Source organism: Musa acuminata, chromosome BXJ1-11 (assembly GCF_036884655.1).
Source record: "Musa acuminata AAA Group cultivar baxijiao chromosome BXJ1-11, Cavendish_Baxijiao_AAA, whole genome shotgun sequence".
Taxonomy (NCBI): domain Eukaryota; kingdom Viridiplantae; phylum Streptophyta; class Magnoliopsida; order Zingiberales; family Musaceae; genus Musa; species Musa acuminata.
Window position 1 is genome coordinate 32,084,380 of NC_088337.1, and position 16,319 is coordinate 32,100,698.

Genomic DNA, 16,319 nt, shown 5'->3' on the forward strand with positions numbered 1-16,319 from the left:
ACGTACCAAAATACATGTTTTATTTAACTCATAGGCTTAAATTAACTAGTCCAAGTCATACAATTACATCCAACGGAAATCTAAAACCTCACAGAGGAGACGGTGCTCCTAAAACTCCAATAGTACAGTGATACTTCGAGTGGTTGAATACAACAATTGACGGTGCACAAAGTACTTTGGCAGTGTCCACAGCATAGCAGAAACGACCCATCATCTATGAGACGAGGTGAAAAATCTGGCAGCTCGGTTTGTAAGAGCTCTTGCTTGCAGCCTGCTCAAACTTCTTTGTGGCAGCTTCATTCTCTTGTAAGCCAGTCTGAACAAAATATCGTATCCACCAGGATGAACTCCGCAATTTAACCTACAAACCAAAGCACCGAATTATCACCCATTCGGAATGCTTAACAAAACAATGGTAAGACTGCTGCAACTAAGCCATGGTACCAACACGAACAAACACTATTTTTATTGTCAGATTAAGGAGCTTAAAGCGATGAGAGATTAATATAAAGAACCCTGTAAATTCACAAGTATCTCGATGCTGACTAACATTTTCAGCATTCTCGAAAGAAGTAGGCCGCAAGACTGCATATTACCTTGACCGAGATGGATAACAGAAGCACTGACAAAAAAGAAAATCACCTTTTTTTGTGTAAAGTTCCCATCCCAAGCTTTGTCCCTGCTATTCGTGACCCCAACAGACAGTTTGGTAAGATTTGAATTAAGAATTATTCATCATTAAAGCTCCACAATATATTTGGACTTTATAATGTACTCATTCTAATTTGATCAAGCTCTCCCGCATTCTTTCTAGATCACCATTTTTCAAACTCAGAGCTCTGGCATTGCATTTAGTATAATTTCATCAGTTGTTAATGCTCATAAGATGACCTCCCAACTTACTGTTCCTAAAAAGCTAGACAGGCTTGCTGTATCTTTCGGCTTTGTTGGTCCACCCCCAGAACAAGATGAATCTAATAAGACTGCCCAATAAAAGAGAGACTGAAGGTTCTAATTCTAATAAGATCACACTGTTAATAACATTATGGCTGACTAAAAGTTGGAAAGCAACATCGTGTTGAAATAGAATCAAAATGGTAGTAGACAGCTGTAAAGCAACCATGACAAGGTCTAAATGCTCAATAGGAAGGGTTGACAATAGCTTCCCCGTAAATTGAAGTACCAGTATAATAGATGTATATTAATTGAAGGACATACCGGTTTTCCAAATTTTGCAAGCTCCAAAACCTTGGCTCTCTGCTGACCTGGATAACCTACAACATTAGGAACGATTCTAGAACAATGAACATTTACTTTAAATTTGAGTGTCTAACTTGAGAGTAGATATAACTTTTACATAAAGCATAGGTTTTTATGTTGCACAAAAATGCCACTATAAGCAAGGCTAAGATGAAAAACTTGACAAATGATGATCGACAATAGAAACTATCCAGATCTTATTGGAATGAAATGCAGTTGCAAATTGCTACAAGAACAAGGAGAGAGGACACTGCCATATTTCATTCTCCATTCAAGAGGATTACCATCCCAACATTCAAGACAGTATTCAAACTTTACTTCTCCAATTTATAGGTTTAAATGAGCTTACCAATTAATTAATTTCCACACTTCTATGATTTTATGTTGGTTATTACTCCAAGTACTGGTTCTTATCCAGAAGGTAATGCATACAAAACCATATGAGAATACAAACCATGTGTTATAACTGTAAGATAAAATTGTCTCAAGACAGTTAAAAGCACCACATAGACAAACCGAAAGCCAAAATGTGGATGACAAGTGGAACCTATGTGGCTTTAAAAGTAAGCTTAGCAGTAAGACCCAAACTCAGAGATCCTTCACCAGATATGATAAATTACACCAGAAGTCCAATTCAACAGCAATTTAAAAACCAAACAAAATGATGAGGCGATAGACATCAACTCTGATTAGTACAAAATGACAATGGAGACAGTAATCCAATCATGCTGAACTAGAAGACAAACATATTCTCTTGCTATTAATCATGACTGGTTTGACAGTGATTTTTTCGAATTCTAACAGAGCTTATTGTTCATGCCGTATAGAAATTAGATATCCTTCCAAATTCTAAACAAAAGTATTCATCATGACAAACAAAAGGTAATCATCATGACTGAAAAGTGTACTCATCCTGAACAATGACACCTAAAACTTATGGATTTCAATAGTACCAAACCAGTCCTTTCAAATCTATATGTATTCCATGTAACAGATACAAGTTCAATATTGATCTTACCAAAGTAAAATCCTAAAAAAAATTTTGATGTTTTAGTTTCCTTACATATTAAACATTATTGTGTGTAACCAACCACGAAAGCAAAAAATAAGGTTTTTGACATACTCTCAAGGTTTCAAACAGAATTTGGAAAATATTGCTTCATAATAGATTAGCACAAGATAAATAATTACCAGCAAATATAACAAGTCCATCAGATGATACTCTTGCCAGGTCTGGAAGCGTCTTGTTAAGGTATTTTGGAGATAAGTAATCCAATGCATCTGAGACAATGACAACAGAAAACGACTTTGGCCTATATGGCAGAGAAAATTTGATATCAGCTGAACGCACAAATCCTTTACGAATAAGCCTCTTGCAACTACTATCAGCATCCTCCAAGTCATATGGTTCCACACCCCAAGCTTCAGTATCATCTTCTTTTAACAATGTAGAAACAACCGCACAAGTGTCAGGCCCTACATGCAAAACCTTGCGCATGGTTTGACCATAAGCCTTCTTCAGAAAAGGTATCGCCCGATGAACTTCTGATGTGCAGGAAGCACCTGCGAATAACGGAGAAAAATAATCCAAGGTCGGAAAGGAGAGGGCAAACCAGACAGTTAGAACTACAGCATATGACATTTGTCAAGGCTAAAGGAGCTGTAGCATCAAGATTCTTGCCCCACATTAAGCTATATAATAAAAAGTGCAATTCCAAGTCGATCTCCACCTGAAATCAACCTTATTGTAGTATGAGGCAAATGGCTTAGCGAAATAGGCATATGGTTACATTATATAAAAATGAGATTCAAAGAAAGTACTGAATACCGTATCAAACCATTCTAGACATCCCAATCAAGGTTTAACTATAAGGAAATAGGATGTGGCTTTCACCAGAACAGCCATACATATGAAAAGATTGAAGGGTGGGTGAGGCAGTACAAAAAGAAGAACCATTCCAAAATAACTCTTGAACAGCCCGGAAGATTTTTTGACACAATACTGATAGGATGAAACGAAGAAAACGACACACACCTTCACCTTTGTGTATTGCTTCCTTGTCACTGGCCAATCCACCTGGCCATTAGAAGGTTAAATGGTCACATCACATGTCAAACGGAATAAGACATCAGCTAATTAACCAGAACGACAGGAAGCTATTGCAAAAACCACATACACTACAAATCTTTATGGGAAATTTCACGTACCAGAGCTGCTGTAGGAGTAACCAATGAGAAGAAAAGCACCCTGCAATTCCAGAAAGAGCATTCTGTCAATTTGCACGATTCTGCACCTATATGAAGAAAGCAAGGAAGCACCATACCAAGAGGACCAGCCCTACAGATAACAATGGCGTGCTCCGTGACTTTGGGTGCAGTGAGCTGACAAGCGGAATGCTTGCGCTGTCAGGCAAGCGTCGAGATTGATTCACTGCTCTTCTTGCTGCCATGGCTTCCAGTTGTCGCAATATCTTATGCTGATGAACAACGTAAACGAAGGGGGAGATCAAGATACCATTCTTACAAGTAAAAAGAAAACCAAAAAGAACTCGTTAAACCTAATATTCGGTAAAGAGAAGAACAGGACCAAATCTACAGCGCTAGGTACATGGATCAAGGGAAATCTAGGCAAAAGGGACACCGAATCCAAAGCGGCGCGACCAACGGAGTTCAAATCTCGCAAGAAACGGGAAAAAGAAAGAGATCGAGGGTTTGGCGTTGTTGAATCAAATGGAAATCACCTGCGCTTGCGGAATCGACGAGCGGCATCGGAGATTTGCAGCGCCCGTTGCCCGCCAGATCTAAGACGAGGCGCTCCACGGACGAACGAACTTTCACTAGTAGAGCACACGCTTTCGACCACTGTCGGCGCATTTGGGACGCGGATCCTCTCCAACTGCACTTTTAAGCAGCATGTCCCAAAATCCACATCGCAACCGTCCGTTGCTGTGGTATCATTTCGGACGTCTTCCGATTGGACAGATCCCGACTTTGACGGCCAAGAAAGTTACACCTTCAAACACACCTCTCGTAACGGATCAATGCTTCGCGACCAAACGCGGACGCGAGATTAATATATCCCCATTAATTTATAGAACTATTAATTATTAATACTCTTAATAATTATTAATATTCAAAATTTATAGTTAAATTAATAATATTAATTATATTTTCTAATTAAACCATTTTATGCCACCCTCTAATCTAACACTTATTAGTATATTTCACCAGGTTTGATTAGAACAATTGGCGGGCTCATCGGCCCATTTGGCCCAACTTCAAATTCGTGCGAGGCTTGCTCTAAAGGATCCGTTAGAACTCAGTCAATCCACATCGGAATTGAGCTGATTCCATCCACTTTGAAAATGCCATCACGTTTTGAGAATCGGAACATCAAAAATCTTCATGATGACTCGCTCAACATTATTGCTAGTAGCATATTTGACAATGTTACTCTGACGCTAATGCTAATTTGATCTCTCTGTTGCTCAGTTCGATCTCCTGAAATATATTAGGTGAGTGTGAGAAAGGTCACACCTCATCTCGATTTATCCATTTTATAGTTAGTCCCTTAGTCATACGAGCATTTCTTTCCTCGAGCAGTTCATTCTTTTAGACACTTAAATCGGTATCATATACTTTTAATTAAAATTAAAATAAATTAAGAGAGATTTTAAGATATTATTTTATAAAAAGAATATTTTGTATCTTATAATTATTATAAAATATGAAAATTAAAAGATTTAGATTCGTACGTTAATGTTTTGGGACCAACGTTTGACCACCCAGGATTTACCGTAGTAAGAGCAGAAAAAAGGACACGGCGACAGCAGCACCGCCCTCTCTGGTCCCTCCCTCTGACCGTCTCTCGACGGTAGCAGGCCTGGAGATGGCGTGCTGTGGATTCCGCTCTGCTTGTCCGCCATGGGCGTTTCACGGCCTCGGTAATTTCTCGCCTTCACGCAGTGCATGCACGTGGGTTTGCCGCGCTTCATCGTTGCCCGCTCCAGCCATTCAAGACTCCCTGACGCCATTACCGAAGACGAACCATGCGACTGTTTCCCAGGATTTACTGCATGATCGTTACCTCTCTCTCTCTCTCTCTCTCTTTCACGCAGACTGATACAACTTTCCCGTGCGTGGTTCGATCAAAAACAACGGGTGTCGAAACCATCAAAAGCTACAGGAGTTGACGATCTGCGAGGGAGGTCGCTGTGCAGTTGCAGCAGCGATGGGGACTGGGGGCCGAAAATGCATTCATGGTGAACACCATCACACCTCCGGCGGTAACGATGGCACCTTATCCACTGCAGAATCCTCTGTGACGCTGGCAGTAATACTGTCACGGTCGTGAATAGAGGAACTCTCGAGAGGGGGGCTGCGGCTGTCAGCCACTAACGGTGGTCTCCATCATTACCATTCTTTGCACCGTAATCAATATCATCGTTATCGTTATTGATGTGTATCTTTTTCCAACTAGTATAGTTTCCGCTACCACAATTAATATCCACCATCATTATCATCAGCGTTGACAGTCAATGTCATTGTTATACCTTAAGTAGGATAATAATTACGATAAGACTCGCGTGACATCAGCTACCCCTGATGACGTTTCATGTCTTTATTGACCTGACATCACCTGGTCAATACGGACCGAAAACGTCTATCAAGGCACATTAACACCTTGCTCAGGCTCGATCCCTCACGTCACGTCAACGACGATGTCAGAAGCTACCATAAGTACGATCCTACTCCCTGCGAGGCATGCACATCAAGCAACGGTAATCCTCCCTATAAAAACCCTCGCACTCTAAGAAAAAAGGGAGGGGTGGAGGGAGAGGACACCAGCATAGATAAAAAATCCCCTGCAATTATTCACTAACTTGATCGTCGGATGGGTCGGGCCGAGCTCCCCCGACCCGACCTTTGTGCAGACACGAAGGCGGAGGTCTCCCACTAAACACTCAAGCGAGGAGTTTCTTCCCAGAGGAAACGATGATTCCTTCCCGATCGGACCACTATGATCAACCACCTCAACCGTCACGAGGATCGTCCCCGGAAGATCCCCCCTCATCCGGACCCGAACCAAGTCACATCAGCCTCGAAGCCATGGCTTAAAGTTGTTTACATCAACATTATTATTATTGTTATTATTATTATCATTATCATTACCATCATCATAATCAATATTATTTAAAATAATAATAATAATAATTCATCAATAATATTTTAACGAGTCAAGGTTACATGTAGCATTCTTCTGACATGTTTCACAGTTGACTTAATTAAATTAGGTAAGCTAACTACGTGTGTCTTTTATCTAATGAATCATGCGCAATTTTAGCTTGATGTGGATTGCATGATGTATTCCTTAATCAGGTCAAACAGGCTAAGACAAATTATCTTCTCAATTATGGATATATTTTATATATTACATGTCAAAGAGCTGTGTTGAAAATAATAATGTGGTTGGTTTGACAACTAAAATCAAACACCTAAAAAATTTCTCAAACACAAAACGACAAAAAACTATATAGTTATAATTTTTTTTAAAATATTATTAGAAATGTTATAATTGAATCGATCTGTCTTGGATTTATAGGAGAAGGGAGGAAAAATAAATAGATGATTGAGAATATTTTAGATACGAGATTAATATATATATATATATATATTACTGTATAAAAGATTATAAATTAAGTGCTGGAATAAATTAAGCAAAAAAAAAACCCGCAACTTTCGCTCGACCGGCAGCCGAAAGCATCGAGAAGACAAAGGAGACAAAGAAAAGAAACGGTGGAGCTGCAATTAATGACAGGCTAAATTGTGGGTTGTGCTCAGTGGTTTGGGTGTTGGAGTCTGCGCTGGCACTGTTTAGGAGACCGGACCGTCTTTAATCCGGCATTAGATTAATGGACGCTTTCCCCAATGGTGGTGGTCTTTGGACACTGCGCGCTTTGTTCCCCACCACATGCGTCGCCCGTTGGTCTCAGACGCACTTCCGGGCTCGCTATCATCATCATCGCAAGCGCACACCGCTGAGAATGACGAAATCAGGATTCCGCTACAGCAAGTACAAGCAGAGTGTACTGCCAAAAGTGTGGGAAGAAAGCATGCAGTAAAAGTAGGAGCTTGCTGGGTAAAAATTAGAGTTTGCCGAGGAGGAGGGGAGAGAGAGAGAGAGAGAGAGGGGGGGGGGTTGGGGGGCAGGCTCATCTTTGTCCTGTCAAGAGAAGAAGGCGGCACCCACCTGATGTTCCCGACCTTTGAGCGACCAGAAAAACAAGGGAAGGAAGCCACTTTGCGCTACAAAAAGAGGAGGTGGATCTGAAGCTATCTTTCCGTGGTTGTCGAACGGACGTGCAATGGTCTACTGTACTGCATTCAGTGTTTGAGGATCTTAATTAGTGGACAGGAACAAGGAACCAGAAGCTGGTTAGGTGGATACTTAGCTAGGTAGGTGTCGGAGTCGAGTTAAGGGGCTGGACGTGTTTAAGGTGCCAACACCTTCACGAGATCTACTGAAGACTCCACAGGAGAAGACTCCACAGGAGAAGACTCCAAAAGAGCCCGAGAAAAAGAGAGAGTGTTCTACGGAAGAAGCGGGAGAGAGAGAGAGAGAGAGAGTTTGGGTGGAGGAAATGGAACGTAGAAGGCAATAGGGGAAGTACCGCTCGTTAGGGAATCCTTTCGATTGTCTCCGCCTTGGCTCTCCTCGGAAGGAGGTGTTAGCTTAGGGAGGAAAGCTGGCGAACCGGTGGTGGGCGGGGAGCGTGGCGATGGGCGGAATAGACCCCGTCGTCGCCACCACTCCCTCGACCCCTTCCCTCCATGTCCGCAACCCCAACGCCCAACTCAGCCCCCACCGCCGAGACCTAGCGGACAACCCCGCTACCCCGAACAGCAGCAGCAGCAAGAACAACAACAACAACAACAACCATGTCAAGGACGACGACGCCGGCACCGGAGACGACCACTCCGGCGGTGGTGGTGGTGGCCTTGACATGGTCGAAGCCGGATCAGGCGGGAGCGGCAACTCCGGACGCCGCCCTCGGGGCCGGCCGCCCGGGTCGAAGAACAAGCCGAAGCCGCCCGTCATCATCACGAGGGAGAGCCCCAACGCGCTCCGCTCTCACGTCCTCGAGATCGTCAGCGGCACCGACATCATGGACGCCATCGCCGTCTTCGCCCGCCGCCGTCAGCGCGGCGTCTCGATTTTGAGCGGCAGCGGCGTCGTCACCAACGTCACGCTCCGGCAGCCCGCCGCGCCGCCAGGCTCCGTCATCACTCTCCATGGACGGTTCGAGATCCTCTCTGTGTCAGGCGCATTCCTTCCGGCGCCGTCGCCCCCAGGCGCCACGGGGCTGACCGTGTACCTCGCCGGTGGGCAAGGGCAGGTGGTGGGTGGGGTCGTGGCCGGGGAATTGGTGGCCTCGGGGCCGGTGTTGATCATAGCAGCCACCTTCGCTAATGCCACCTACGAACGGTTGCCGCTCGGCGACGACGAGTCCGAGGCGGCTGCAGCACCACCGGGATCGGAGGAAATGCAGTTGCTACAGAGCCCAGGAGGAGATGGAGCAGGTGGTGGTTCGTCGTCACACCAGCTGCATGCCGGATTGGCGACCGACCCCCCTCTCTTCAATCCACCGCCGAGCCTGCTTCCCAATGGGCAGATGCCGCACGAGGTGTTCGGTGCGTGGACCTCAACGAGTTCGCGTCATCCGCCATCCTACTGAGTACCAAAACCTCTCTCTCTTTCACATACAACATACATTTCTGTAGAAGGAGAACCAATAGTCATGCTGCTTGTTCCATCTACATCATGCCTTCCATCTTAATACTCTTGCATCATTTTGTGAACTTTTAGACGTGTACTATTGTTAGCTGCAGTTTCTGATGGTTATTTTGGTTTGTTTCTTCTTTCTTTCTCACCATTTCTCTTCAATCTATATATTTTGCCCGAGCGAGAGAGAGAGAGAGAGAGAGAGAGAGGAGGAGGATTTCTGATTAATGTCCACTGCTCCACTGCATCTTTCCTGAGTCGGCTGTTTCCATTTCAAGTTTGGATGAGGATGTTGGGGGGTTGGAGTGCATGCTTCAATGCCAAGAAAGGGAGATGTGCACCCATGCTCTATTAGGTTTGGTCTTTTCTAGGTAAGAAAAAGAACCCATTAGAGACAATGGTGGTAAAACGTTAGGTTGCAAGTTGCAGGAATGGCATAGTGATCCTCTTGGTCTCTTTTCCTTATCTGCCATCTGCGTGGCGTATGAAACTATAAGACTATCAGTTGACTTATTACATTTAGTTTTCTGTTTTCGCTGGGAATCAAACTTTGAGTTTGTATTTATCAGAATTAGAGCTTCATGTTCTGAGAGATTGATCTGAGATCAACTATTGTTATCTCATGTAGCCATCTCGCTTGCTACTGAAGTCTATCCTTCTGAATTGCACAAGCAGATAATCGTATTTAGTTTTCAGGGTCGATCGCTTCGGTGAGGCTACCATTAGATATGAAATGGTATTTGAAACTAGATTGATATATTTTTCAAATAACATTCAAAAATGATTGCTTATGTTTTTAGACAAACAGAATTAGTAACAATTATTTTTGCTCTAAGGATTTGAAGATATTATTTATATGGGCAAAACCAAATTCATCCGAAACACAGAGTTATTTCATGATTTAACCTGCAATTTACATGCGATTGATCATGATTTAACCTACACTTTACACATGATAAACAAGGACTAAATCAAAAGTAAATTTACTCTTTCGGTTTGGAGATAAACAAGTCATCACGCAGGAGCCTTGTGCACCGGTAATCTTGCCGGTGGGCAATGGCAGATTGCATGCATCTCCAACCATTTTACACATAATTGCTTTATAGGTTTTCCTTATGTTTATGTGCTAATATCATGTGAATCTTTTAGCATCATATCTTATAGTTTACATGATCATATTGGTCTGCCCATATACAGAAATGTGTAGATGATGATATGAACATATGTATTTTAACAACTTAAGCCACTTGCCATTATTCTTCAACATCTTGCTTATATTCTCCTCATTTTTAGCTTTAATGTAGAAGAAAATGATCCAAATTCATAATTGGATAAACCATTTCCTGTGACAGTGCCTAGCTTTCCCTATATTATTATTAGCTCCATTCTTGAACTATTCATAATTCAAATAAGTACTTGACCAAAGCTTGTGTTTATTTATGCTATGCATGTAGGTAGCAGCAGAAAGATGAAACTCCAAATCCATGTTGTTTCTGCTACGGAAACATGAGTTCAATTTTAGGCAGCCTTCATCTGTGTCTACTAAACCATTCCTTTCTCAATAAAATACTCTACTAAACTCAAGTGCAACCTTCGTGTTTCTGTTTTTTATGTTTCATTTATCATTTGGTTGCCTATTTCCAATTAAGCGTTGTATACTATTTGCAGTGATCTATATATATCACAAGGTATCATTCATTTCCCTTTGACAACAATTCATGGACGATTATTCATGCCAGAGACGACTGACGACATTCATGCAGATTACTGGTCAAGTAGTTATTTGATGAACAAGAACCGAGTATTACCTGGAAACCATCTGTGGAGGTGATGTTAGATGCAACATCCATTCGCATGATCCTTCGTGGTTGCAAATGAAGAATATGAAACCTGCTCACAGGCAATTGACGAACTCTATTACTAACAAAAATATCAACAAAAGGAAAACTGATGGCTCTTCTTATCGAGGGGTAAGAGTAGTTCTGAGTCACCAGAAACCTGTTGTCTCAGTCGTCTGTGGTCAAAAGACCATCTCCTGCGCTGCTGTCTCAGACCTTATCAAAACAATGTGAGGACAGTCGGTGGAGCTTCTCATCTCTCTTCGCTCGGTTCATTTCATCACATGGTCTCACCAAACCTTCTTTTCTGAAACATATCCTGAAAAGAAGAAAGAAAGCTAATTCATTGCATGTGTTTTGCGGTGTCATTATCAGAAGTTTCCGGGTCGAAGGCCATTAGTTAATAATCTTCTGCGGAAAATTCAAAGGGTGGGTAAACAACAAACTTCCAACTACAGCAGCCGAGAGTCAAACCAGATGCACCCTTATCTTATGAGCGCACTTTGTCAACGAAGTTAAATACGGCACTGGTTCAAGGAATTCCAAGTGAATTTGATGTTCCAATTTATGCCACTTTGGTTTTGATATTCCACTTTAACCGAGCTCCCATCGTCCTTGTTCTATCGACTATTTAGCTTCCCACTCTCTCCTGGAGCGTGTGTGGTGTAGAACACAACTGTCCTTCTCATAATACCAACAACCTCTCTGGGTCCTCTCACCCTGTTGTTGTGAAGCAAGTCTCTGGTGGTGCTGGGGAGCAAGAGAACAAGGAGACGTGATATCAAGTAAGTACAACTGTGTGTATAGGGATAAAAGAAAGGAAGTTGTGGCGAAGGGGCAAGAGACGGTACCTTTCCACACCACGTGCTTGCAGAATCTTTCACATCATTGAGCACAATAAAGGGATGGGTGTCGACATCCGGCGCTTGCCGCTTTCTTATCCCAATGTCCGGTTGCATGCATCTTCACGGCACCTGCACGGCAGAGGAGCGTTGGCCCAATCTGCGCCTCCGACTCGCCATCAACTCGCGCTTCGTCCTGTCCCTGTGGTGGGCCGCCATCTCTGCTTCGGCTTTGTTGTGCTGACCTCGAACAGTTATCGAACGTGTGTAGTTTATCCGGATTTGTGTTGGACGGAGAGAAAACTCTTGGCATGGCAGATCCGAAGGTCTCGTTTCCTCGTGAAACAGGTACAGCCACGGATTCCATTCGTTGCACGAAGGGAACAAAATTGCAGTGAACCTGAAAGCATGACGATAAGTCTTTAAGTACGATAGCGAAAATTCATAGAATTATTTGTGATGTAACTATGCGGCTTGCAAAGACAGGTTTGAGATACTTATTGATACCAAGGCAACTCAAAAAGGAATTACACAGCGCAACTCATATTACTCATACTATGTATAGAATGTCAACTGCAGAGCAAGTGGATTACAGGTTATATCTGCAGCAGTTAATTCTGATTTGAGGTAGTACAGGAGGTCTTGCGCATGGGAGGCTCTACCACGTCTTTCTTGACAGTGTTCCTATCAATAAGTTAACCACAAAGTCGAATCAGTCTTCACGAAGAAGAAAAAAAGGAGCAATTAATTTTTTCAAGTACTAACACTTACCAATGAAGTTACCTTTACCCATTTGGGATCTCAATAGTTGCGATATGACTAGTGATAGGGGTAAAAACTGACCTGACATTGCACTCCGGATTTGACGTAATACACCCCCCACCTCGGACACCCTGTGCGGCACACTGCCCCAGAACGAACGTTAATGACGACACGACATGCGCCCACACCCACCGTACCTAGACCCCATCGGCTGACCGACGCTCACCTCACCCTGCCGAAGCTCGGCTCTCCACGCAACGCCCGTGACGACGACAAACGCCATCAGAGGTACGACCCTCCTCCTGCAGGATGGCCCATCAGGTAACACCAAACCCCTTGTATAAATACCCATCGGACATGGGGGGGGGGGGGATCGAGATCTCAATAATATACTTCTCCCCACTGACTTGATCGTCGGAGGGGTCGGGCCGAGCTACCGACCCGACCTGTGTGCAGGCACCCGACCGCTGTTAAGCCTGCTCGACAAGGCGGAGTTTCCCAGCGAGATCCCCCGCATCCGCCGCCCCGGGACTTCAAAGGGAGTCACGTCTGACCCGAGTCATTTGGAGCCCTGAACCAACCGCGTCGACCCCGAAGTCACGGCTAAAAAGTTACTTACCGTAACAACTAGAGCTTTCGATTCTCAATACACCATATGCACCACAAGGTCACTTTTTCCTGAGGATGTTATCGGATACCAAATACTGAAGAAATATCATGCGAAGGCCCTCGCAGCTTATGATGGATGAGATTTGAACTACAAGGAACTAGCATATAGATCCTAAAGGAAGTATCAAGTACAAGATGTGGCTAGTCAAAGCAAAGTTAAAGCCTTAAAGTAATTCAAGCTCCAACAGAAAGAAAAAAAAAAAAAAGTCTTTATAAAGCTATATATAAATACCAAGAAGACATAGCAGTCATGTGTGCCAAAGTTGCACCACAAATTCAACTCAATGGCATCCCTATTTTGCCACTTTAGCTGTCAAAGTAAAATAGAATGCATAAAACAGTATGCTATACGAAAAGATGTGCTTAATCCTTACGATGATTGTCTAACACAAAGTGGAGGTGATGGAGGAAAACTTTATCTATGGAGACAAACATTTAATGCCTAATGGCCTTCCTTTAATATTTAGGCATATCGGTCTCTTCAGAATCCTAATGATACCTATGAATTTCACTGCTTGTTTCTGTTTTTCTCTTAGATATCTTCACAGATAATATGACAACATGACTCTCTGTATACCATCACTAACCGATTTATGGCATCAAATACAGAAAGTTCCACATAAGAGCTTTTAAGGACCAGCTTATTAGACACTTCTTTGGACACAGATGCATCTCATGTGGTCATCTTGGACAAATGTCATTTATCATGAGAAATACCATTTTCGAATGTTCTTTACCCTTCCGTGACCATATTCCGTTTTGTTTGAAGATCCTGTAACTTGTTTTGTACATGTCTTTTCAGAAGATCCAATTGCCTATCAAAAATATGATTAATGAACATCCATACAGAAACTAGGTAGAATGCGCCATCGGCGATTAATGACTATTTGCACAAAAAATCACGAAAGCAAATAAAGAAAAAGGAGCACATCAAACTTATTTACAGTCACTAACTCAGTGATATCAAAAGCAAAGTTGACTGAAAAACATGAAGGGCAAAAAGATTGTCGTTGTAGAACTTATAAATATGTGATTCACAACAAATAAATTTATCCGTATGCAACTTTATCCATGCAGCAGTCTTTTCACCCTATGCATTTATGAATATTGGTTGAAATAAAAAGTGGGACCCATATGAAAACAAGAAGTGACTCCCAAGAATTCAATTGAACATACAACCAGCATAACCGAGTCCATCCCCAGTCGATAAACCATGTGGTGATTCAAAGCAATATGTACAGATAATTAATTCCATGGAACCCACACCAAAAATAGTGCAGCACATGAGATGGGGATGGGAAACTAACCTAAACATTTCATTGGCTAGTCCACGTTCATACAATTAGCTGATTCCGATGGAAATACAAACCTCATCCAATCGCAGTCAACAAACAGACTCGGAATCGGCAAGCAATCGGTTAAGAGATTCGGAAACATTTTACAGAGAGCTGCTGCAGCTCCCGTCTTCACATTTTTCTTTTTGCAGGTCAGATTTCTAATTGTTGCACCAAAGACTTAACAGGCTGTCTCTGCTACCTGTTTTATCTATTTTATGAAGGACCCACATGGTAATTCTTTAGAGTCATTCGAGTCACTCTACTACTTTTTTTTCACTTCGCACTCCACCTTCCATCCTTGCCATGTTCAGACTTTTCCACAATAGCCATCTTATTTTCTTGCTATCCCAGATTTCTGCCAACAATTCCTTAGATCTAGTTTTCTATGACTTCCTTCTGTAACCTATGTCTAGTGAGACCATCTCCAATTCCTTTTTTTTTGTATAAAGATCACAGTTCACGGATTCTAGTGAAATAATTAAGCCAGAATGTGTTAGAATTTTAATATACTTGCCCCCTGTTATAAGTATCATATCAAGAATATTTAAGAGAATATTCAAGTCTGTTATTAGGGTTTGAAAGATTCAGGCGGCATATATCGGGTTTGATACATAACTTAAGAATCTTAATCTTTTGGATTAAATTATTGTTCAATTTCATGTATATTAACATTGGCTAGTTTGACTTTAGATTCATTGTTAAGTTCAATATGATATCAAAATTCAAAACCAAGATCCTCAAAGGAAAAATAAATGAGTAAAAAAAAGAAAGCTAGATGTTGACCACAGTCAAGTAAAAAAAGAGAACATGTCTAATCGCTCTTTGATATATTCTTATGAATAAAGGAAAGATGTTAAAAGAATATTTATGTATGAGGTGAAGATTAAAAGGACTAGAATAGCCTTGCATAATTAAGGATTAAAAAATCTGTATGATATATTAGGTTTGGCACATAACTTAATAAGCTTAAGCTTTTTAACTGAATTGATTTTTAATCTCATACGTGTTAATTTTAACCAGTTTGACTCAGACACATCATTGATACAACTTATCAACTGAATGATTTCTTTGAAACTATAATAACTAATAGAGTTATGTCATCTCAGAATTTGTAAGTGGTCTATGATCACTTCAATTAATCAAAAAGTTAATTGCTTTGCTGTATAACCAAAAAGGGAGATAGGGAAATTTGTTCAAAACATAAGAAAGATGTAACAATGCAATTGACAATAGAATAGCAGAAGTAAAATGTTGATCACCTCTTACGTTGAGTTTCCTTCCTTTTTAAGCTCATGTTTGCAGAATGACCTCAGGAGCCTGGAGACTGATCGACAGATAATCCATCAAAAGAATACTCTTCACGAATGAATTCATTAGCATGGGTCCTTTGCTTTCTCATACCTGCTGCAGAATTGTTACCATTCATCGAAGACACATTCTCCCCGAACATTAGAATCAGCATGGATGCAGAGATAACTTGAGAATCAAGTTTGACATTAGAGAAGATAAAAGAATGAACTTAACCTGACATGGCTAGCTTGTTTCCCCCAAACATTTGTTATTGGGCTGTTATGCCACCATTCGAATTGTTCTGTGAACTGAGCAGAAATCCCCAAAGCTCCTCAAGAACTTCTTTTCCAGAAATCCCGTGAGTTGGATCTGAATCTGTTTCCCATCCACCACCGGCATAACAACTTAAAATTAAGCATCTGCATTCTGCACAACAATGATATACTTAAAAGCATAGACATCGAGAAGTCCATAAACGAAAGCCAATGAGGGCTTCATCCTCAAACCCCAAGAAGGTCGCCCTACTCGCAATCCTTGG

The 16,319-nt window shown here is 41.9% G+C and overlaps 2 protein-coding genes and 1 long non-coding RNA gene across 6 annotated transcripts; 1 reads left to right on the plus strand and 2 right to left on the minus strand.

Moving 5' to 3' along the window:
- Positions 1 to 3: 3 nt before the first annotated feature.
- On the minus strand, positions 4 to 4,139 carry LOC103972298 (probable pectin methylesterase CGR2). Of its 3 annotated transcripts, none has more exons than XM_009386589.3 (7): positions 4,002 to 4,139; positions 3,585 to 3,737; positions 3,469 to 3,508; positions 3,302 to 3,337; positions 2,452 to 2,823; positions 1,219 to 1,274; positions 4 to 361 (listed from the first exon to the last, which is right to left on the minus strand). In XM_009386589.3, exons 2-7 carry the CDS (start codon positions 3,708 to 3,710, stop codon positions 215 to 217), a joined length of 777 nt encoding a protein of 258 aa, XP_009384864.1. In that variant the 5' UTR covers positions 3,711 to 3,737; positions 4,002 to 4,139; the 3' UTR covers positions 4 to 214. The 3 variants fall into 3 exon arrangements, with proteins under 3 accessions (XP_009384864.1, XP_009384865.1, XP_009384863.1); XM_009386590.3 differs by having other exon boundaries at positions 1,219 to 1,265; positions 3,296 to 3,337; XM_009386588.2 differs by having other exon boundaries at positions 3,296 to 3,337.
- Positions 4,140 to 7,493: 3,354 nt separating this feature from the next.
- LOC103972299 (AT-hook motif nuclear-localized protein 23) lies at positions 7,494 to 10,956 on the plus strand. 2 transcript variants are annotated; one of them, XM_009386592.3, is made up of 2 exons: positions 7,494 to 8,996; positions 10,712 to 10,956. In XM_009386592.3, exon 1 carries the CDS (start codon positions 8,040 to 8,042, stop codon positions 8,994 to 8,996), a length of 957 nt encoding a protein of 318 aa, XP_009384867.2. In that variant the 5' UTR covers positions 7,494 to 8,039; the 3' UTR covers positions 10,712 to 10,956. The 2 variants fall into 2 exon arrangements, with proteins under 2 accessions (XP_009384867.2, XP_009384866.2); XM_009386591.3 differs by lacking the exon at positions 10,712 to 10,956 and adding an exon at positions 10,498 to 10,627.
- LOC135597734 (uncharacterized) lies at positions 8,916 to 11,177 on the minus strand. The gene is made up of 3 exons (XR_010481392.1): positions 11,042 to 11,177; positions 10,852 to 10,933; positions 8,916 to 9,036 (listed from the first exon to the last, which is right to left on the minus strand). It is a non-coding gene; the product is annotated as an uncharacterized LOC135597734 (long non-coding RNA).
- Positions 11,178 to 16,319: the final 5,142 nt, after the last annotated feature.

What these genes read in the sequence shown, in the direction of transcription:
- LOC103972299 (XM_009386592.3), top strand. Translation starts at nt 8,040, where the DNA reads ATGGGCGGAATAGACCCCGTCGTCGCCACCACTCCCTCGACCCCTTCC.
- LOC103972298 (XM_009386588.2), bottom strand. Translation starts at nt 3,710, where the DNA reads ATGGCAGCAAGAAGAGCAGTGAATCAATCTCGACGCTTGCCTGACAGC. An exon ending in TTACTCCTACAGCAGCTCTG is followed by an intron (nt 3,338 to 3,468) that starts GTACGTGAAATT and finishes TCTAATGGCCAG; the next exon opens with GTGGATTGGCCAGTGACAAG. An exon ending in TGGACTTGTTATATTTGCTG is followed by an intron (nt 1,275 to 2,451) that starts GTAATTATTTAT and finishes CTAATGTTGTAG; the next exon opens with GTTATCCAGGTCAGCAGAGA.